We start from the raw sequence: 24,159 nt of genomic DNA, 5'->3' as shown, positions 1-24,159 counted from the left end.
TGTCACTTACACAAATGTTTCCAGGATTCTTATATACGAATAGACTTTAATCTTTTATTTTACCACTGAAAGATTAAGCCATTACACAATACAGGACAGAAGTTATATTTCATAAACCAGTACCTGCCCACACTCAAACAGTGAGGGGAATCAAAATCAAGGTTGCACTCTAATTCTACATGATTTTTAAAACCATGTCTATCTGACATTGGTGTGAAGCAACAGAATCTTTATCAGATTCCTCTTTTAAAAGAAAAACCCAAGGAGAGATGATCAAGCACAAATGATCACTTCATGCATTTTATTGATAGTCTATATTTTAAATCTGCAGTATGACATCTTACATAGGGAAAAAGCTTCTTCCTAAAAGATAACTATTAATAATCAAACCAGCTTTAATATGACTGACCTTTCAAGGTCTTGTTTTGCTTTAAACAAGTTAATTTTTAGCAGGTGTAAAGAAAGCACTGTACAAAAAAAAAAAAAAAAAAAGGAAACTGGGTACATTCTCAAAGTTTAATACAGGGCTTCCCAACCAGGAGTCTGCTGGATAGATATTGGAAAAGGGTGTTATGTTCAGCTTTAAATTGAAAGAAAATGAGAAACCAGATAAAGTAAGACAACCAAATTCATTTCACTTTTGTGCTCCTTTCTGCTTTTCTGAAAGTCTCTCCCAGAGGTCAGGAAGCCCTGGTGTAACAATCACTATAGTCTTTACAGAACATACATTTATGTGCTTCATCTTGAAAGACATAAAGGCCGCCTTTGTTACTGTTCCCCCTCCATATCCCTTTAGATTCTTATAGGCTTCAGAAAGCTTTCCAAAACCGCTGCCCAGTTCTTTATCTGAATCTAAGTAAACATCTATACCAAAGCAGCTCTTCTTGGGAGAAGACAAAACAGGCACAGATACATAATCAGGCCAATTGCGTACCTACTCAACTTGATACTGGATCACATGGCCCTACATCTTTAAAAGCAGCACCAGGAACAAATGGAGCTATAAAGAGGTAAAATCCAAACATTGGACGTTAAAACACATACAAATCACTCAGTTCAAAGAATGTTAGCAAAGGGGCATTGAAAAGAGTTATGGCTGGGCAGCTGGTTCAGCCATATCTTGGTATTAAGAAAAATCTGCAATATGAGGAACTGATAGAGGAACCCTGAAATAACTAGGCACAGTCATTCATTATGGGGTTCACTTTCACTGCCTATCTTTCAGATATCAGTCAATCTAAGCCTGGGGGTCTTTAGTAAACAAATCCTAACCAAAAATAAGTATTTTGGTGATTTTGAGACTGTTGGGAGGGTGTGCCTATTTTCTTGAAATTTGAATTAGAACACCTATGTAGACATGAAAGTAATCATAAAACTGATATAAAACTGTTGTTATTCCTTGAACATTCCATCAACTCAAATATACTGCATTTTAGATACAAAATGGAGTTACTCAAATCAAGTGAGATTGCTTACTTGTTCCAATATTCCTATTTTAGTAATGTTCCAGTTAAGCACTCTTTTCAGAATGCTAAAAATGTAAAGGGTAGGTATATAACTCATAGCTGTTTCTTAGCTGCTTTCTAAAAATCTAATTTAAAAATGAAATACTAGTTACTTGGACCTTGCATTTTAACTTTCCAAATGAAGCATAAGTTGATTTACATTTTCAAATGTTTTTTCAAAAGTGAACAATTTACTTGTTAATGAATTACAAGTTACTGAATATTGCTGAATAACAATTATTGAATAGTCAACAGGATTTTCCAGGTAAGAATACTGGAGTGGGTTGCCATTGCCTTCTCCAAGGATCTTCCCCATCCAGGGATCAAACCTGGGTCTCCTGCATTGCAGGCGGATTCTTTATCAACAGAGCTACCAGGGAAGCCATTATTGAATATTACACATACTAAAGAATTATATTAAGGGAAAATAAATGCCTGACATTTGAACATGTGCCTTATCAATCTCTTGCATTACTAAGGTACAGTATACTTTAGTAAGTAGCAATCAGCACAGTATTATAAGACAAAAGTGCCTGCAAATGTGGCTTCTATGTATTTAGTATTGGTAATATATTTGACAGGGAAGCCAGTAAAACTTAAAAACTCAAATAAGGCAGATTACAAATATTTCTTTTTCACAAACAGCAAAGAAAAGGGGTGGAGTAAAGGGGGGAATAAAAATATCCTCCATCTTTGAAAGTATCAAAAACAACCACAAGGTGCCACTGCATTCTACCAAGCTGTAAAAATGGCTTTTAAAAAAAGCATTTTGCAACATTCACTTTCCTATTATGTGGGTATTTTGAGAACTGCTGAAAAGTTAGGGCTGATGCTGCCCCATTTCATGTCATGGACATCTGAGAAGCAGGTGATTAAATACAAAGCATATTAAGTGATAACCCTTCATAAAAATAATTTGAGACATTGACATTAGGAGAGAATACTTGGCAGGGAAAGAACATGTTTTTGGCAGGGGGCGGGGGGCGGGGATTACTTGAGGTAACACTTGTAACAGTTTCCTAACCTTAAATTTTGGATGAACTCCCACGATCATGTTTTTAGAGATTTCATGTATACACACACACACAATCCTGGTGCTAAATGTTTTTTTGTAATTGTTTATACAATTGATTACTTATACTCCAACACTAACATGAACACTTTTCTCAATCCCCACCCTCCATTACCACCACTAAGGTATAACTAATGTGCTCTTTTTAGAGCAAATATTCCAAATTAACAATTTGGTTGATCTTCTAGTGTTGCTAAAGTCTGCAAACTTTAAAGCTAACTTGTTCAATTTTGTTTTTAGTACTAATAAATCTCAATCACGTCAGCTGCTTGCAGTTAAACACCTCAAACGTTTCAGACTAGTAAATGAATTTTTTAAAATAATCTGAAATAATCAAGAAATTTCATTTTTAGTACTTTTTCCCTATGCTTTGAACAATGTAATGCCCCAACATTGTTTTTTCTTGTTCCTATTATTGCATGAAGTTCAAACTAGGTCCTCAAGACAGAACCTTTCTGTAATAAAGAAAAAGTGCAAAGGTACAAAATGAAATGTAAAGTCTTTTGCAAGAAAATGCTCCCTCAAGAGAACAGTTGTTTGGATGCAGGTGGGAAAAAAGATTTTTGTTCTCCATTGTACATCTGACACCTACAAATGACCTTGTCTTCAATGTCCATACTAGTAAGTACATATTGGTCATGGACCTTGCAAAAAAAAATAATCAAGTAGCAAATTCCACTAAAATATTTGTATCCATTCTACACAGTCCAATGGAAATTAATGAGTGCTATTGAAAAAGGTTTTCACATGCACATGTCCAATATGTGCATTGAAGGCTAAAAACTTAAAATTCTATTTCCAGTGTTTATGAATAGCTTCAGTATCTACATTCATAACCAGCATTCTGCATGAGTTACCTCTTAATACTTCACAAATGAGTAATAATACATCTTGGGAGGTTAGGAAGGTACCTGTTAATAACTTTCTTTTATGCTTAGAATGTGATGCAGTTGTTTTTAAACTATTTAAAATGAACACCCCTATTATAATGGGACATTTTATACCAAGAGGAAAATGAGTTTGTTTTTAGCCAATCAGGACTACCCTGCAGATCTGAAAACTGTAGATTACACCCTTAGTAAAGGATACAAGGAGGCTCACAAATATAAACAAATCCTGACTTTTACATGGACAATTTTTTTAGAAAGATAAAATGTATTACATAAGCGCCATAAACAGTAAAATCTGCTTATATTAAAAAAAAATAAGTGAAGCTTTGTTTGGACATTATTTTCTTGCAAGAGCAGTACATATCCTTAGTAAACAACTACCATATTTACAATTTCCTTGATACTTAGGTAGGATTGAAAGCCAGAGGAAAATATAAAAGAATGAGCTTTGAAATAATCTTTACAGCTGAGTTGGTAACACTTAAGGTAGCCAGATAATTCCTAAAGCAGACTTATTTATTGTGTAGAGCATCTGACTACATATACCTGGGTATCAGCTCACTTTGTTAAGAGCCAAGGATGTGTTCAATCCCTCTTTGGGCCCACTAGCGTTTCCCAGAAAAAGACAGTCCTCCACAGTGAGACTAATCCTAACCCCAACCAGCCTCAAAAGAAAGTCGGCAAGAGTACTGGGGTTCTTCACAAAGCTAAGGAAACAACATAAAGTGCATATCCCATAGATTGTGAGTCAGCCTTCTCATCTTCAAATATGGGCAGCACAATTAAAATCTGAATTTCAAATAACCCAACACGACTCACTTTCCACAAAAAATAAAACTCCCTTAGTTCTTCATCTTGTCTTTAGATATGAGATATTAGGTCTGTATTAGAGATAGTAACAAGTGTGCACTGGTACCTTGAATAACAAATACCAAAAACAATGCAAATTTGAGACTTTCCTACTAGTATACTCATCTGTGCCAACTTCACTTCTTATGCTAAATAAGTGGTTTACAGTCTCTTTCCTCCATTTTTTTTTTTGAGAAGCAAACTTGCAAAAACATCAATGTAACTTGTGCTAGGGGGTAGTGGTTTGTTTTTCTTAAACCAAAACTCTGCCAAATTTGCTTCATCTGCTCAAGTAGAATACTGTGCCAAGGATCTGTGGAATTACTGTCTTCATGAAAAGTTTAAGTTCTTCCAAGCAGTTTTCTCTATACTCCCTCTTTCATTTCCTGCCTAAATCCATACTCTGTCCTTTCCTTTGCAGGTCACAGTAGCTGTTCACATACATTAAATATTATAGATATGTTCTGCTCTTACATCTACACACTTACAAAAGCAGCTTTGTACTTTGTTTGGTGTGTTTTCTTTTTTTTTTTACTATGTTGGCTCACAAAAAGCAGTTTTTTCATTTCTAAGCATGGTACTTTACAATTTTTAATGCATTAATACAACAGTGCATTGGAAAAAGTACTGAGCCTCTACAAAATAGCTTTACATTTTTAAACAAATGAATGTGATTTTTCACTTACACAAGCATAGGCTTTTTTTTTTAATATTTCCACAAGATAAATATCTCAATTAAACTATAAGCTCACTCTACAGTGTGCCACAGTGATGGGCTTAGAAGACAGTTATACACTTAGAAGATCCTAATCTTAGTGTTATTTACACTGATAAGTCCAATATCACCTTGTCTGAAAGGTGAACAAATGATATTCAGAATGTAGCTGAATGTGTGCCAACTAATAACTGGGAACGGTATAGCTTTAAGCAGTCACTTAGGAAACATGTACTGTAACTGAGTCTAAACTGGGAATTTCCTTCACCCCTCTTTCCTATGGCATATGAAACTTTAAAGATCAATATGAAAACAGGTAAGAGTCATTGCTAAGGCAGACCTTTTAAGATAACAAAGGAGAAACTGACAATACATGATAAATCATCAGTAATAACAATTACTGATACTGAAGTCAGATTTTTACGTCCTAACATGTTGCTTTTTAAATATTTCCTTTTTTTGGGAACAGAAATTAGAGAAAGGACAATGACTCATTCAGAAAGCAATGACTCAATTCTGGTTGCTACTTTACATTTAAGCACCACTCAAAAAGTGGACAGAAAGCAAGTGATTCCTGTTTGCCCATCACTATACCAGATACATAGCTGAGAGTTCAGACCTTAATCACACAATACTTTCTCTGTTACCAGAAGCTAAGACTGCTCTGCGACAAATAGGACAAGTAGAATTCTCAGATAACCAGCGATCGATGCAGTGGACATGGTACTCATGGGAACAAGGTAGTTTACGAAGTTTGTTGCCTTCTGTGTATTCTGTAATGCAAACACTACAGGTTTTTAATGCATCGTTTTCACCAAAACTTCTCATTGCCAAGTTGTCAATCTGTTCTTTGGTGAGTCCTCTAGGTTGGTCATCATCATCCTCATTTAAGAGGAAAAACTGAGCGAGACTAAGGAAGGGCAGAGAGCCACTTTCATCAAATGTTACTGGGGCCCTGTGTCGACCCTCTCGCCTGGCACCTGATGAGCCTGATGATGAGCTTCCTTCATTACTGCCTTCAAATACCTCTGAGCTAGTCTCTGAACTTTCACCATTGGAACTGGAACTAGGACTCGAACTGGAACTTGAACCAGAACTGCTACTACCACCAGAACCCCCTCTTCCATTCCGTGACTCTGACCTTTCCATATTTCGACTCGAGACTGAGCCACTAGGCTCTGAATCACTATCACTGTACATAAAGTAGCTTAACTCACCAAAACCTGTCATTATCTGCCTTAACATGGTCTGAATTGCAACAGATGTAGTCTCACTTAAACCAGTATTTAAGATTCTACGAATTGGAATTCTGATGGTACTGACATAGGTTCTCACACCTGCTCGCTCAGAACGTGAAAACGTACGCCTAAAACCTCCTCGTTCACTTTCATAAGTGACGGTGTTGTTTGGTGTCTGAGACCTTGACCGAGTTCTGCTAGCTATGCTATCTCTCTGCCGATATTCTCCAGGACGAACTCTTCTTACTTGAAGATCAAGGACTATGGTTGGAGGTCTCTGGCCTGATCCTGTAGATTCACCATTGCCAGTTGTGTCTGAAGATCCTGCTCCTTGTGAGGCATTTCTTGTTCCAGAAGCTGCAAAAAGACCTCTAGTTAGTAAGTCAGGTCCACTTATTTGCTGTCTTAATGTCACGTGGTGCCGGGTTCTAGAACTTCCTTCAGTCTCATTTACCAAAGGATGCTCAAAAGTCTGAGATGAGATACTATGATGAGATCTTCGTGGAATTTCACTCATTGGATGTAGAGGTGATCTACTTCTTTCAGCTCTTGCTCGGGTTCTCCGATGGTCTGGGCTCCTACTTCTTGCCCTTCTCTGACCTCTGGTAGGTGGGGCTTCTCCTGTTAATGCTTCAGTTGAATTTCGTTCTGATCTGGGTGGCCTTGCAGATGTTGTTTCAGATCGTGGATTTTCCATTTGTCTTTGGCTGTTGTTGTCCATACTTTCTCCACTAGAACGTCTTGCAGATGGTTCATTTTCGTTCTCTGGATTTTGGCTCCCATTATTACGGTTAACATTGATCTCTAAACTGAATCTGAAATCACCACTGTTTGGATTAGTCCGGCTCACTGCTCTCCAAGATTGGTTTCCTCTTTGCCCACTTCTTGTCGTATTTCCAGTTTGTCTGACTGAGTTAAGCCAGTCTATTATAGAGTCACCATTAGATACATCATCTGAAGAGTCTCCACCTGTTTTTTAAAAAGGGAGGGGTGAAAAGGAACTATTAAAAATAAGAAATCATACTCTGAAACGTCATATTATTAACAGAAAAACATTCTGAACAAATTTCAATTTACAGATTTTTTTTAAACTATACTGCACTGATTGGCAAGTAAAAGCAGGAAACTTTCAATTCCATTTTAAAACAGCAGGCTAATTCTAGAGAAATTTAAAGCATTTTTCAAAAAAGGGAATTGGGAAGAAGTCTATTTTTAGCATTGTATACAGAGCCTAGTGTACCACTGGGGACTGTCAGAAGACATTTTTCAGTCCACTGTCAAAACATTAACATAATCAAATAAGGTAAAACACCAGTTAAGGTACAGGGCTAGTATTTTAGTTCAAATTACATTTTTTGGGTTAGATTTTTATTAGTCTACAACATTTCTTTGGGCTCTTGACTTAAGTGCCTTGGATAATACAGGACATTTAAAAACTACAGGACTGCTTTAGACATTGCAAAAATATAAACAAGATTTATAGGTTACTTCTTCATGTTACCAAGATTTTAAATTAACATGAAATCAGAGATCAGAACAAGTAAAGAGTCTGAACCTAGCACAGTACATATACAGCACATTCAACAACCTGTTATCATATTTCACACTGAAGGAGAAACACCAGACCTGAGGGAAGAACAAGATTTCTTAACAGTGCAACTATTTACATTTTGAGCCAAATAATTCATTGTTGTGGGGGCTGTGCTGTGCATTTTAGGATGTTTAGCAGCATCCCTTACCTCCACCCACTAGAGCAAACAGCAAACTCCCAACCAAAAATGTCTCCAGACATTATACCCCAGTGAGAAGCACTAGATTAGAGAATGCAACCTTTCTGCTGGTAAGGAAATCAGGTTTATAAGGAAGGAATAATTCAGTGGGTACAGGGAAATTTCAATGAAGGTGGAAAATCAAGAAAAATGATCACATTTAAGACACATTTAAGATCACATTATATATAATTCCTATATCCCAATTAACACTCAAAAAAATCCCACAGGTGAAACAGGGAAAAAAAAAGTTAACATTCTCACCAAATATCAAGAAAATGCCAGTTCTTTTTATGAGCAGTTACTTAACACCAAATTAATTTGTGCTACTGATTTGGATTATCTTTGGCTGACATTTATCATTAGGAAGCTCCTTATCCATTTCATCCTTTACACCCCTCTCCCAAGAAAAACTTACCTCTATTTTCATCTGAGTTTTGTGGTGGTGGGCCCTCTTTAATTTGTTGTAGTCTCCTCAGCAACTCTTCCTCAGTACTTTCACCTGAAAACAGTTTAAAATGTTTGCGAAGTTATAAATAAAATCCAATGACTTATCCATCTGAGATGACAACCGAAGAGTAGGAACCTGAGTAAAATTCACCTATTTGAGAGCATGACATTACAACTTATATTTATTTGTATTCCTTTCCAGTTTACAATATGCTTTTGCATACAATATCTCGTTCTTTAAAAATGCAACTCTGGGAGACAGATATTATCTGCATTTAAGACAAAGAAACTCAGAGTGAGTGAGATGATTTGTTAATATAATAACCATGCTAACACCTTACCTTTTAAAATTTAAGCAACTGCTCAAACGTTAATAGAATTAAACAGAAATGAGGAGGAAGTGATATAATGAATTTTAACTAGAATCAAGTGGGACCTAATGAGGCAAAAAAGAATAACCAAGCACAAATTTCTGAATAACTGACTATTTCACCCAAGGCTAGCTCTGGTTGATTATGATTGGGACATATTCAGAGAATGAGAGATGACAAAACAGAGTTAAGTCTGTCCTAAGAACCAAAGTTCCTATTAGCTCTTCCAGACCACTGTCTAGTAGTTAAATAAAGATAAATAACAAAAAGATTGTTCAGCTCCACTCTTTTCAATTCAGCTTACTATAAACTCATAATATAATTCCTTGCTATAAATCCTGACATAGGATAATTGCAAATATGAGTGAACAAAATCAAGTAGCAAGTACAGCAGTAAATTTCATTCTCTATCCCTGGTATTAAAATCATACTTCACAATGGTAAACAAAACATTTTTTTAAAAAAACAGTTGTTTTTTTAAAGACCAGCAATTTATATATATGTAAATCTTTAAACTACACATTGCATACCTGGGGTGCCTAGCAAATTGTTATCCCTCATAAGCCTATAATCTTCTTCACTGAGGTTATTTACAAATTGATAGAAAGCTTCTTCCCGATCCAATCGGTCCATCTGACTTCTGCGCTGTGCTGCAGACTGATCACCACTTCCTTTATCGTTACAATCTGAGCTTTCCATCTTGATGAACAAGTGGAAAATTATCTAAAAGGAGAAAGGAGATCACTCTTGAAAACAAAAGTCAGTATATCTTCTATATAACAGTTTTAATTATGTGAAAATCCAGAATTCAGTTTGAGACATGAATTTTAAGACCCCTATGAATGGAAACTTCCTAATACAAACACTGAAAAGCACTGTCATACTAGGAAAAGACTAGGTCAGGGGTTGGCAAACCATGGCCCATGGACCAAACTTAGCCCTGGTGACTATTTTTTTCCTTGAGATCTAAGAATGATTATTACACTTTTAAATGTTTTTCTAAGAGAATATTTTGTGATGTGTGAAAATTATATGAGATCCAATAAATAAATTCTTAGCTACCTGTCCAGAGAAAAGTTTGGTTAGAGAAATACAGGTAAGAATTCAGCAGTGTAGCAAGAATTGAACGGTGTGTATTCAACAAGGTTAGACCCAAGCAGCTCACTGAATTCTTGGCACTATAATTGCTTTTGTTTTTTAGTCCTCACAATGACACTGTGCACAAACACTGTTGTTGTTGTTATTCCTTTTTACAGATGAAGAAACTAAAGTATAGAGAGGTTATATAACTTGATCAGGGTTACACAACTAACAAGTGACAGGGCCAGAAGCTGAACCCGGACAATCTGAATTCAGGTTTCTCTATGCTCTACTGCCTCTCACAGAGATATGCCATGTAGAACAGAAGTTCTAAAAATGCTAATGGTCAAGCCCACTTTCTCCATTTAATACGATGAGTGTGCACTGGTAATTTAGAAAAATGTTACAGTATGAGCATGGCACTTGAAATGCTGTAAAGTTATAATTGCATCACCGTGACTTGCAGTGCACAGACCACCAGTGCAAAGCAGTGACGGTGCCACATAGTCTCTGTCACAACTACTCAACTCTGCCATTATAGGAAGAAAGCAGCCCACAGACAATATGTAAATGAATGTGTACAGCTGTATTCCAGTAAAACTTGATGAACACTGAATACCATCTCTAAAGGCACAGTGGAGTATGGATTATTTTATTAGAGTAGATGGCAAATATTTTATTTATAATGCAATGACACTGAAACTGTGCTAAAATAATAAAATATACATTAATATTATTAGACTAAGCACTCATCATAGTATTTCCAATTCACAGGAAGGCTATGGTCTGAAAAACTAGAAAATTTAAAACAAATATCACAAAATATTTCCTCATAAAAATAAAAAATGAAGCTTCAACCAGAGTAAGTTTCTAAGTGGCTCATTTGTTGGCTAAGCAAGGAAAGACATTTATCAATGCTGTGTTAACTAAATTGCATTTGACTGCAGAAGCTAAACAAATAGTCCACAGAAAATTAACTGGTTTAAGATTATTAGCCTTTTAATGAGAACAGGTGCTCAAAAAATGACAATACTGGGATATATCAATCATCAAGTGAAAAACAAGGAAGCAAATGAGTAGTTCCCTTTGGTTCTTGAGGAGTTGACAAATATAACTGATACTATTCAGTTGCTTATTCAAGGAGTCAAGTTATTTGAGGAGTTTGAAGTGACTAAAGCAGTAGTCTCTATGAATAGTTTGCATGGAACAACTAACTACAGGTGATATCATTTTCAAAGAAGCTGAGAAACACTAATTCAGCACAACCTGAGGTGGAATCTGTGAAGATGTGTTACAACTGAAATGGTGGTTAAAAAAAAATATGCATAGAGCAAAAATATATTGAGTCAGGCAAATTTACAATTAAAATTATATGTTTGTATATTGATTAGACAGCATACTTAATGTGTGAAGGTATTTTCAACGACGAAATATGTAAAATCTCATTTCAAATCAGAAAACACTAAATGGACATCTGCAAATGATTCTGATGATAAAGAATGTTTAGCCCCAATTTAGCAAAATGTTATCCTACCAAAAGGAATACCATTCTTCTCATTAGTAGACCTGTATTATAAAACACTGTACTCATTTATTATTACATCAAGAGAAACTTTGTGGAAATTTGGCTTCTCTGTTTTTATATAAATAACTACGTAATATGTTCAATTCTAATTAGCAAAGTGAAAAAAAAATTACTATCTGGCCTTTTACAGAAAAAGTTTGTCAACCCCTACTCTGGATAGTACATAAAACTAGCCAAAACTTAATTCTCACTCACTATTTGTACAGCCCTAGGAAATATATAGTATATTCTTTTCCTTCCAACCCCAGATTGACTCAAGTTCACAATGACAAAAGTTAACTCAGAAACATGTGAAAATCTGATTTATGGAAAAGTAGTAATCTATGTTGGTACTACGATTTAATCCCACACACAAAACACGAAGTATCTGGATGTTTATGTCAATACTAGAGAAAAATAAAAACAAGCCATCTTTCAGATATTAAAAAAACAAAGAAGACTGTCTACCTATCTGATGAGTCTAAACAAATTTTAGTCTATACATGGGCACATCTGGCTCTCCACTGTTTTTCTTAGATCATTATTCTTAGAACTAGTCTATCATTCTTTAAACAAACAAGATGAATTATCTCAAGGAAAGGGAAAGGGAGAAAGACCTTAATATTTTTTGGAGTTTCCTAATTTCGTAACTAAGATTTCTTAATTTTGGTAAGACTAAACTATATAAATTTCTGAAAGATGCTGTTTTTTAAATAACTTGAAACTATAAGACTAGAAGTCAATAGGTTAAATAAAACACCCATTAACGTTATATGGACCAGGCAATGAAAAAAAACAAGCCAAAATTTTCTACAACTTAGTATTGGTAATAAATAGCACACAGTTAATTAAAAAAAAATACAGAAAAGCACAAAGAAAGTCCAGCCATAATTTCCCAAACCAAAGAAAATCACACTAGGCTAATATTAAGCAGTTAATATTCTGAATAGTAGTAACATGAAAGGATCAATTCCACTTATGAAGGAATTGATTAATAAATAGTTCTGAAAATTTCTAAAAACTGAAAGCTCAGTAGGGTTGAAAGGCTTTAAGAATGCAAAGCTTTCAAAGAAGGCAAAAATTTCTGATAAGTTCTGACATTTGAAGGACAGGAACCAAAGATAACAGAAAAATCACATACCAAGGACTGTTACAAGAATGGCACAAAGCCTTAAAAATAGCGTCAGAGGTTAAAGCCCACAAGGAACAGAAACTTTCAAAAGTATGGGAAAGAGCTTTTAAATGGCTTTGAAAAACAAATCTGAAATAAGAATGAGATCTTTCACTAAGCCTCTGATACAGATGGTATATTAATAGAAGATGGTAGGTAGAGGCACTCAACTTCTATCTTATACAGCAAGGAGAATCATCTTCCAACTGAAAGTAGTGGAAAAAACCAAGTTTCTCAAAAAAACAAAACAAAATCCAAACTGCAAAATTTCCAGTCTTTGAGAAATCAGAGAACAGGGGATACCAGATGATCTTAATCTGCAAAGAAAGTGACGTCTATAAACTTTAACACAGCAAAATCTGGCACAAAACCTGGGGAGGGGGAGCGCATGGAATTCTGCTATAGACTATCAGATATATTGCAAACATGTAGAAAAACATGTTCACAAGTGGAATTCACTGTCAAATTAACCTCATTTGCATTACATAGTCTTCTTTCACACAGAACTTGCTTTACAAGATTCTCACATTAAAATCACCTGAGGAGCTTTCTCTGGGGCCAATCAGACAGCGACATTTTAAAAATTCCACAGGTAATTCCACTGCACAGTCAGGGTTGAGAAACTTTTGATAGAGGCATCAGGATAATACTGCTGAAACGCCTGGCTTGGTTTTTGTCCAGAGTCTGAAAAGTTTTTGCATCCTATTTTATGGAGAAATATAGGCTAGATCCATGCTTCTCAAACTTCCAACATACAAACGAACCACCTGGAAATCTTGTAAAAATACAGGTTCTGATTCAGTAGGTTGGGGGTGAGGCCTGAGAGCATGCATTTTAAATAAGCCTTAACGTAATGCTGATGCTGCTAATCCTAGAATCAGTTTGAGTAGCAAGGAGCTTGATGACAATACAATTTAACAGATTCACAGTTTCTGAATACCACTCTCAAAAGATTATGGAGCAATGTTAACCTGCAAAGAGCCCAGTCTTAAGCATTTTGAAAAGAACCAAGTCAAAGACATGCCAGCCAAATCTATAGACAACTCAATGCTGGCAGTTGGTAATAAAGATGTATATAATAAAAAAACAAATCCTGAATTCTCAGTAGGCTGTGAGAATGAGTGGAAATCAACAAAAATGATGGTAAATGTGCTACTTTAAACACTTTAAGGGTTATCAAGCTGATGGGGACAGGGAGACCTGTCCTGGCAATATGAAGATGACCTGAAGTTTTTAGTCAACAAAAGCTCAGTTAAAAGCATGTTTCACTTGACCGTTAAGAAACCTTGGAGTCACAGGTTGACAAATCTTTCCTAGGTCACAGTATTCAGATAAAAATAGGTAGTAGTGTCAATGCTACTTGCTGTTCAGACTATATGTGGAGTATTTGAAACATTAAAAATATATCCAAAAGGACACTGACAAACACGAGAAAATATCTAGAGTGACTAAGATGGTGAGAAGCCAGGGAATACCATAAAATAAATGGCTGAATTACTTGAAAATGCCCAAAGACAACACTAAAAATGGACACGATTACCACCTTCAAATATTTGGAGTTATAACATATAAGAGAGCAAACCACAGGGTCAAATTAGAGCCTAGAGTTGGAAAAAATATGAAGCAAATAATTCTTGTCTTTTAATAGTGAAACAAATAAAGACTGTCCAAAAGTAGAGATGCAACCCGTCTCTTGAAGTAAGCTACTACCAATTTCTGGAAGTATTCAAGTAGAGGCTAGATATTAGGTAGGAGCTTGAACAGACTGATTTCAAAAGACCCTTTGGACTAAAATGTCATTAAGGATAGACAGTCCCTCGGTTTCCTTATTCTGGGTCTAGGGTCATACTAAGCCACATATTCCCAGTGACACAATTTTGTTATAACATTTTCTTAACAAGACCAATCCACTTTATATTGCCCCATCCTTTCCCTCCAACACATCTTGTACTTTACTACCTTCACACTTCTAATACTCTCCCTTCAGCCCTCCATTTAGTCTCTCCCCATTTCACTCACCCCTCAAGGTTCAATGAAATCTTACCACCTAAGAAGCTATGACTGACTACCTCAGGTAGCAATTATTTTCAACTGTCTCTGCACACAGCATTTGCCTGTGCCACTAGTGTCACTTCCTGCCTCACAAGGTCTTTTATATTTTTGAAATACTAATTTTATTAATATCTTATTTACCCAACAGATCCAAAAGATCATTTCAACATATTATCAATATAAAAATTATTGAGATGTATTATATTCTTTTTTAAAATTCTAAGTCTCAGAAATTTGGTATGTTATTTTATACTTACAGCACATCTCAAATTGGATGCTAAATTTTCAATGGTTAAAGTGAAATATGGTCCTAATGAAACAAAAGTCATGTTTAATGGAAAAAATTTACATTGTTTATTTAGCGTAATTAAAATGAAAGAAAAGTAAAAGTTCAGTTCCAGTTAATTAATGACATTTCAAGTGTCCAGTAGCCACATGTGCTTAGAGGTTACCATATCGGACAATGCATGCAGCTTTAAAGAATTTGTTCGTAAGGTAGAGAAACTCCACATACGGAAACAGCTCTAAAGTGTTCCCAATATATTGTTTCTGCTCTATAAACCCACTATTTATGAATCCCCTTTATGCTTTTCAAAAGTAAAATAATAATGGTGAGGGTGAGGTGAGTGTTAGTCACTCAGTCATATCCGACTCTCTGTGACCCCATGGATTGGGGCCCGTCAGGCTCCTCCATCCACGGGATTTTCCAGGCAAGAATACTGGAGTGGGTTGCCATTCCCTTCTCCAGGGGATCTTCCGCACCCAGGGATCAAACCTGGGTCTCCTGCATTGCAAACACTCTCTTTACCATCTGAGCCACTAGGGAAGATAATAGTGAATACTCTACAAAAACACATGGAATAGATGATTCTTAATTACAATCACCAATCTTCAAGTTCACTCTTGACCTAAAAATTCTAATATTTCCTACATGGAAACTAGAGACCAAAAAAAAAAAAAAAAAAAACACCATACCTCTATTTAAAACCCTCTCAACACTGTGATTTTGGAGACTGCTAAATCCTAAATAGCTCCTGCCTGATGAGTTTAGAAGTTGGGTTATTCTATTCAAGAGGGATTTTTATTTTAGTTTATTTTTCAATTCGAAATTTTAACAATGAGACACACAAAGTAACATGTAAACAAATCCAAATTACTATTACTTCCATAGTAACATGCTGCTCTCCCTTCCCCCTGCCTACACCAGAGAAAATAAAGGAAATTATTTTCCCTACATGGCATCCTTGCAACACACTCATTTATTTCAAAATTGCAATCAAACTGGCAAGGCTTCATTAAACAGAACACACCATGTTTTTTGCTAAGGTATAGATTTCCATTTAAAATGCTGTTCGTTTCTTGCAGTTGATTAAGGCACAGGGAGAGAAAAAGCCTACGTGGTTCCCTACTTTTGCCCAAAGCATTCATTCTTTCTGCTTTATTCTGCATTTGCCTGGGTTGGGAGTGGAAGTCAAGAGATTCCAGCACTGGCAAGACAGATGTTACAGCTTTAGAGAGTTACAGCTTTAACACCTGCCAAGGTCCACTGGACTAGAAGTTAATTACATTTTGGAAAAAAAAAAAAAAGGAAATCCTGAATGTAAGCAATGCCTTCAAATGCCTTGTAAAATCATCTTACGAACAAATACACCCAGTGAGTCTGGTCTCATTTTAAGCAGTGCCTTCACTACCTAAGCAGTAAAAAAAAATGAAAAAATGTAATAATTCTAAATCACAAGTTCGGAAAGTTAAAACATGCCAAAGATGTCAGGAGACTGCAGTTCAAATGATCAAATACAGATCTCTCTCCATTTTGGTGTGAAAAGATCATGTTAATAAAATGGGTCTCTAGATTCTACTCTGTGGTATGAGAAAAAAAGAATCCCCATACCCCCTGGGCTCCTTCTATCATCATAAATGAGAAAATTTTAAATCTTTTCATTCAGTTACCTTATACTGAGTTATAATATTCATGTGCACAGTCAGAAATTTTGGATTAAATAGACGGTTATCATCAATTTTAAACTTAAATATTTTAATGGAAAACTTAACCAATAAAACATAAGAGAAAAAATGTGTAACTGTTCTTAAATCACTTAGGTCTCTTCCTAGTTAAAAGTAATATCCATTGCCCTTTTCATACAGCCCTTTCACCTATATTTCATTTAAGCCTTCCAACAATTCTATGAAGTAGGAATCACAAACTCTATTTTACAGATAGGAAACAGAAGCACAGAGAGAGGAAGTCATTTACCAAAGGCCATGAGGCTAGTCAATGGAAAGAGCCAGCAATTAAATCCAGGTCTCCTGATTCCAAATCCAGTCAACTTTTCAATAAATGGTCAACTGCATCCCAATATATCCTAAGACCATATACCTTAAAAATACATTCCTTCAATCCTAACAGGCATGTCCAATGTATTCAACCTCACTATCAGCTTTTTAGTTGATGTTTGGGGTTTCCCTGGTGGCAAAGAGTCTCTGCAATGTGGGAGACCCGGGTTCGATCCCTAGGTTGGGAAGATCCTCTGGAGAAGGAAATGGCAACCCTATCCAGTATTCTTGCCTGAGGCATGGACAGAGGAGCCTGGCAGGCTGCAGTCCATAGGGTCACAAAGAGTTGGACATGACTGAGCAACTTCATTACTTTCACTTAGCTCATGTTCACTTCTGGTATGAAAACTTCCAAAAGGACAAAATATCTTTTATAAGCAGTATGAACCCAGCAGGGCTTCTTTTTAAACAAGTCAACTTTTAGTATTTTTGTTTTAAATACAGTTGCCCCTCAGATGCATAGCATAGGTTATTAACCTTATTTCTTTCAGGGTACTGTGTGCCAATACAGCCAAATCCAGTCCTGGAAAGTAAGTAGCCAAATTAGAAAATTTGCCCAGTCATTTCAAAAACTACTCATCTGGTCAGTAACTGTATGACTGTGTCAGGTAAATTTAATTCTGGGGAGGAAAAGCCAGCAAGAAAACCAAACTTGAGATTTATTCTATAATTAGGGTGTTTAAAGCAGATTTTATTCACCTTGAGAATTTTAAAGCATTTTTAGTGATTTCAATTCTTCTATAGTAATTATCATATATTAATATAAATTATGCACGTTTCTGACCACTGCTATAAGTATTTAATTCTCCTAACCCACGTACAGTAATCTTTAAAACATGTATTTTTGTTTTGTTAGGGCAAAAAGTCACTTAAAACATACTGTTCAGTATTAATGGGTCAGGAGACCTGGTGCTAAATGTAAGCACACATACTATATTCAATGGACATACTCCATCAATTAAGATTTAAGGCACCAAAATATAGAGTTAAAAAAAGACATAAAAAAATGAATTCTGAAATTCAAAAGGTTGTAGGGGTATCAATTTTAAAATAGACCACATCCATTAAGTCTGGAAGAAATCACTTCTTTTAAAAATCAGGAAGTACAGGAGGGAGGAATCAAGATAACCTAATGTCAACCAACTACTGAAGTTATCTTGGGCATTGTCACCTTTTGGATGTGTTCAAACAAGCTTCAAAATTCAATAGTGTCCTAAAGTACAACACACCAAAAAAAAAAAATCATAGGTATCAACATAAAAATGTGTCATACTGAAAAAAGGGCAGGCATTATTCTGTTTTCTGTTTGCAACAGAGTTTCTTTCTTCATTAAGAACCTCGTAGAGCATATGAGAATTAATGACAGGCAAGCCTTGTGTATAAAGAAAATGTCAGGTCAATAATACCATCATCAAAATGAAAAATACTTAATATAGTTAAAAACAACAAAAAAAGCCAAGTCACAAAGAACTACTGAATTTGAGGTCTGGATATAAAATACCATTGTGTATGTAGTTACCAGAAGTGTTGGGAATTTTTCCTATACAGAATGATTAAAACTTTACAGCTTTTGCAGCCAACAAATCAAAGGTTGACTGAGTAGCAGGGTGGAATTCAGCTCTGTGAAAACGAAAAAAGAGAAGATACTAGGTTCTAGTCTTGGCTGTAAGATTAACTACGTGAATTTGGCCAATTATTTAACCTTTTGCATCTCAGGATCTCCATCAGTATTAGTGTACTGGATTAAACTATCTACAAGATACCTTTCCAATTCTATGAATCCAGACTATGATATAACCCACATCACATTACAATATAGGCTGGAAAAATAAAGGTCAAGAAACATGAATAACTAGGATGTAAGCTTAAAAGCTGTGCTTTTCTCACTGCTACTTCACTCGTACACTTCTCTTTTTATGACTATCTTATTTTTAAAAAACAAATACAAAGCATTCCTCTTTAAAAAATAGGGTAGGCTTTATGTTTCACTGCCTTACTGCACAGTACCTCTCACCAGCCACACAATTTATTTCCATTATTGGCCTATTGGAGGATGGTACTAAAACTTCTGCCACTGCTGATACTACTAGAGCAGTATGAGATTATAAAGTATCTGCATGGCAAAATTCAAGAGACATTGAATACAGTGTCTCTTGTATTCTCTATCACTTGAAAAGGACATCAGGAAAAAAAAAGGATTCAGCACGTGTTTAATCTCTAGGCAGGAATTGTGCAGCTTACAAACAATTCTAATGACAACAACCTTCTAAAACAGTTAAATCAAAAGAATATTAAGAACGTCAACAAATCCAAGGATGGAGACCAAGCCAAATGCTGCCAATTCACAGGAACAAGTTAGTTTAAAAAGGAACCCATTATGACATTTCGATTCACTTAAGTACTTAAGACAGGGAATTTAATCTTCGATTACCCAGTTCATGTTCTTTTACTATTAAGCTATGCCACTAAATTAGAATTTGGTCTTATGCACACTAACTCAATTCTACTCAAAAACCCAAAAGGCTCATGCACTTATTTTTAAAATGTTTTAATGCAAAAGTCATTGATTACTGGCAATTCTGGTGTTAGTAAATAAAGTACTATTTTTTAAGATATAAGTTTCCCACCAAAAATGAACTATTTTAAAATCATGTGACTGAAAAATATCATCTACACAAATGACTCCTATATTGTCTGAGGAAAATAATTTTGTGTTACAGAACCAAACACATTGACAACTGTGATTTCTGAACCAGTGCTCCTACAGAGAAATGATGACAAAGGTGACCATATATACCCAGTTTGTCCATATGAGTAGCAGTCTACAACTGCTGTCCTATAGTGATTATTAATATGGCCTTCTTTCACTCTTAAAAGTGTCCCAGTTTGGATAAATGATAAGGTGACCTCAAATGTAACTGACACTAACAGGAACTTTGGTCAATACAAAATGAAAAATGTAATTACGAGTTAAACCCTTTCTTCACACAATCAAATGTAGAGCAAGAGGAAAGAAGACTATTTTTCATTTCAGAAAAATCTGAAAACACTGAACACAAATATCTCCTTCCCACCACAGAATGGATTATGTTCATCATCACATAAATACTGTAATAGCAGTCCAAACTGCTGCTGTGAAATTACTGCAGTAAGTCCACAAATCTATATACACACATGCATTATCTACAGATACTAGTCTTCCAAACATATATATGTGATATTTTGACTAATGAAATTAAACCCTTGAGTTGAAGCACTAAAATACAAGAATTTGTTGTTCAGTCTCTAAGACATGTCCGACTCTTTTGCAACCCCATGGACTGCAGCCCGCCAGGATCCCCTGTCCATGGGATTTCCAAGGCAAGAATACTGGAGTGGGCATTTCCTTCTCCAGGGGATCTTCCAGACCCAGGCATTGAACCACTTCTCCTTCACTGGCAGGCAGATTTTTTTTTTACCACTGAGCCACCAGGGAAACCCAAAATGTAAGACTATGTACAGCAAAAACATCAAGTATCTATTTCAGGAGCAAAACCACAAGTTCACAAATATACTCCCAAACTGTTTAAGATTGTCAAGATTTTTACCTCTAAAATAAACTGCTTTATTATCTGGGAAACTTCTATTTCAAAAAAATGAAAAAAAAAAAATAGAAGTGTTATTGCTTTCTTACACTGGGTATCAAAATGTCAAAGGATCATGTAAACTGGATACTTTTAAAAATCAATGGGCTATAAGGTTTGGAAATGTCTGTATTACAAAATGTTTATACACACATTGTAATTTGATAAATGCAAATGTCCCATTTGATCTACTGTATATAAGGCCTCATGTTCACTAACATGAAAAATATATCCAACCAGCCTAACACTTCTAGATATCACTTCATTATTAAGCTACTTCTTAAAACCACTTCTAATTTTAAATTGTTTATCAAATTATATTACAGGCAGTAACAGCTGAAACAAAGAACCCTGACAGACTGAAAAAGAGAGTGCAATCGTTAGATAAGTCTTACTTGCTTCATAAAGCAAATTTCCTTTGAGTGTTAACAGAAGTTTTTGATGCAACTTAACCTATAGATTTTTTTTATTACAACCTTTCATTTTTTTTTGCATTTCTGATCTAATAACAATTCTAAGGACATAAAAGTTTATTGATTTTGGCATCAGACAGACCTGGGTTAAAATGGGGGTTCCTACCACTTATTAGCTTTTTGAGCAAATTATTTAATAGAGAACAAATTATCTAATCTCTCCTCTGAGTCTCACTCTGTAAAACAGGTAACATCCTCATGAAGCTTGGCTGTAAGGATTACAAAATCACACATGTGAAGCACAGGACCTAACACATAAGTATTCAATACAAATTAATTATGAATTTAGGCTAATTACCCATCCTAGTTTGCATGGGACAATCTTGGTTTGCACCTGTTGTCCAGGAAAATAATGTTCCTTTTTTTCTTAAAAGCATCGTAGCTAGGGCAATAAATTATGTGGTTATCTTAACAACGATGATGAAAGAGGTTGATATCAATTAGAGTATTATATATTATGACTTCTCGGATCTTGAAGCAAAAATATCAAATGTCACACAAAATAACTTGAGATTATATTCCTGTAATATAGTCTACTGTTAGTTCATTTAGTTATTCAATAAACATTTAAATACTATTTATTTATACTCATCCCATTCCAACAGTGATTAAAGGAAGCAAATTTCTATTTTGTTCTTTCTGTTCTATACAGGTACTGGCAAATTTCAGACATTATTTTAAAAGAAAACTGACAGAGCACTAATGAGGTTCCAGCTACTCAGAAACACTACCCTTTGAATTCCCAGTGAAAAACACCCATTCTGACCATTAAGAACGCCCGACACCAACTAACATATATCAAAGAAGCCCATTCAATTACAGGGCCCCCAAAACAGAATAAATATTTTAAAACATGCATTCTACACATAAATCATCAGGAGACGCAACAAAAAATAAAATTACCTGACTTATGACATAGTATTGTATACAATAAACTGGATTTTAGTTTTCTTCACTCTCTGCTCTAGAAAAAAAAAGAATCCATTATTCTTCCTCTTTTATAAGATAGACATTTTCTTTGTAACAGACACATCCTAAAAATTACATATCCTATGTATTTTAGATACACACCCGCCATAATCAACCTAATTCCACATTAGTATTAGGATACTTGGTGAGACTAAGAAGGTCAGAGGGAACCAACAATCTTATATGTTAGATAGAAGATATCTTTTAAAGGCTGACAACCCATCTACCTTTTAATATAACCTTACTTAAAATGGACTTTTACGCATCAGATCAGTAATTATTTTCAGATTCTCACAGTTACTTTCAAGAACTTATTCGGTACATTACACTAGCCTAAGGCAGGAACTAAAGTATGAAAAATCATCAGGACATCTTAGGCTAAAGAAAAACACTTTTTCAGTAAGAGAAGAGTATCCTAAAACAAAATTTAAAAAATATTTAGATTGGGCTTCCTGGATATTTTATTTCTACAACTTAGAAAACTGATTCTGGGGCAGCGATAACTGTGCCTGCCTGCTCTCAAGTCATACAGGAGGGACATAATATACCTGATGGGGTGATAAGTGTATTTTGTCTTCAATAATGACAAGAATTTTTTAAAAAATGACTAAAAGTAGTTTATTTCTTCCTCCTTTCAATCATCCAAAGCCACTGCGGTTAATTCTGATTCAGGAAATGCGGACTCCTTATTTCCAGCAAAAAAATAATTATTGTGGGGCCTTGCTATGACTGAATGACAACCTAATATAAATGCTTCCTCTTTCTGCAAAACGAAAGAACGACCTAAATAGACAAGCCTGCTAGGCCTCAGATTCCCGGACTAACCTGTGGAATAAGTATGGTGAAACTGTCTAGGGAAGGAACGTGGCTGTCTCCTCCATCTTGAAATTAATCAGCATAAGGGAAAAAGGGACGGAGTATTCAGGAAGCAGAAGCCCAACCGGTTAATACTAGTTACTAAAGCTATGGCGTACGTGGCAGGTACCGCCCGCAGAAGCCGAGACCCTAAGGCATTTTTTGAGGGGGGAGGGGTTGGGTTGTGCACGGATTGAACGGAAATTAACTTCAAAATCATTTGGCCCAATTCCCACCCTCAGCCAGGGAAAAATAACAAACACGCAACGGCTTTTCCCTCCCTTTTGGGGGGAATCCGTGCAGTGGTATCTGGCAAAGGAAACGCCAGGGTTATTCAAGCAAGGGAGTAAACCACATTTGTCTTAGATCCTCAGGGAAGATGTCATCGTGGCCTCAGGGGGCGCCTAATTGATAGTGCCCTGTAGAAGCAGAAGGCTCAAAATGGGGTTTTGCAAATCCTGGGAAATCTAAAGGCCCAAGAGTTCCCAGCATCTAACTTAGAGCAGCCTGATTTTTTCCCCATTTCCTAAACCCAAGCCCGCCATGTAAAAGAAAGGGGGAGGAGGAGGATGAGGAGAAGGAAGTCTCCAGAGAACTGGGGAGAAGAAAACCTGAGACGATCAAAGATTCTCATGCCTGAGGCCAACACTCGAAAATCGCCTCCCCCAAATTCTTAAGGTTTTGGAGGGCCCCAGCTGCGGCTCGCGCGGCCACGGAGAGGAAGTACTACCTACCTCCTTCCCCTTCTTCAAAAAGCCTGTCGACTATACACCCAACTAAAATGGCAGCGGAGACTACGCCACGGAGCCCCCCACAGCAACCGGTGCCTGGGGTCCGGAGGCGGCGCTGAGCCTCCACCACGATGCACCAGTCAGGCCATTTTGAGAGAAAGCAGCAGATGGGTCTTCGCTGTCTTCCTCTCGCTCTCCATCCGTTTCCCAAGGCTTCACTTACTCGGTTTTGGTGTCGGGATCCGACTCGGTCGGTTCGGCCGCCGCCGCCGCCGCCACCGCCGCCGGGGCTCCTGCGCGCCTCCCCTGCCGCAGTTCTCAAGCCCGCCTCCGATGAGTCGCTGGTCGAGACCCGCCTCTAGTCCAGCGCCTGCTCCGAGACGTTGCTCAGGCAGCCATTATCTTCCCCATTGTTACCAAGCAGCGACAGGAAACGCCTGCCCACAAC

At 36.2% G+C, this 24,159-nt stretch overlaps 1 protein-coding gene across 3 annotated transcripts; it reads right to left on the bottom strand.

The window, feature by feature from the left end:
* Positions 1 to 273: 273 nt before the first annotated feature.
* On the bottom strand, positions 274 to 24,159 carry RLIM (ring finger protein, LIM domain interacting). Of its 3 annotated transcripts, none has more exons than XM_019955997.2 (5): positions 23,935 to 24,159; positions 22,060 to 22,120; positions 9,390 to 9,582; positions 8,457 to 8,540; positions 274 to 7,238 (listed from the first exon to the last, which is right to left on the bottom strand). In XM_019955997.2, the coding sequence occupies exons 3-5, from the start codon at positions 9,556 to 9,558 to the stop codon at positions 5,656 to 5,658; spliced, it is 1,836 nt and encodes a 611-aa protein (XP_019811556.1). In that variant the 5' UTR covers positions 9,559 to 9,582; positions 22,060 to 22,120; positions 23,935 to 24,159; the 3' UTR covers positions 274 to 5,655. The 3 variants fall into 3 exon arrangements, with proteins under 3 accessions (XP_019811556.1, XP_019811557.1, XP_019811558.1); XM_019955998.2 differs by lacking the exon at positions 23,935 to 24,159 and adding an exon at positions 23,715 to 23,910; XM_019955999.2 differs by lacking the exon at positions 22,060 to 22,120.

This window comes from Bos indicus, chromosome X, assembly GCF_029378745.1.
Source record: "Bos indicus isolate NIAB-ARS_2022 breed Sahiwal x Tharparkar chromosome X, NIAB-ARS_B.indTharparkar_mat_pri_1.0, whole genome shotgun sequence".
In the NCBI taxonomy this organism is placed as follows: Eukaryota; Metazoa; Chordata; class Mammalia; order Artiodactyla; family Bovidae; genus Bos; species Bos indicus.
The sequence above is the reverse complement of the archived record's forward strand: the minus strand, read 5'-3'. Positions and strand labels throughout refer to the sequence as shown.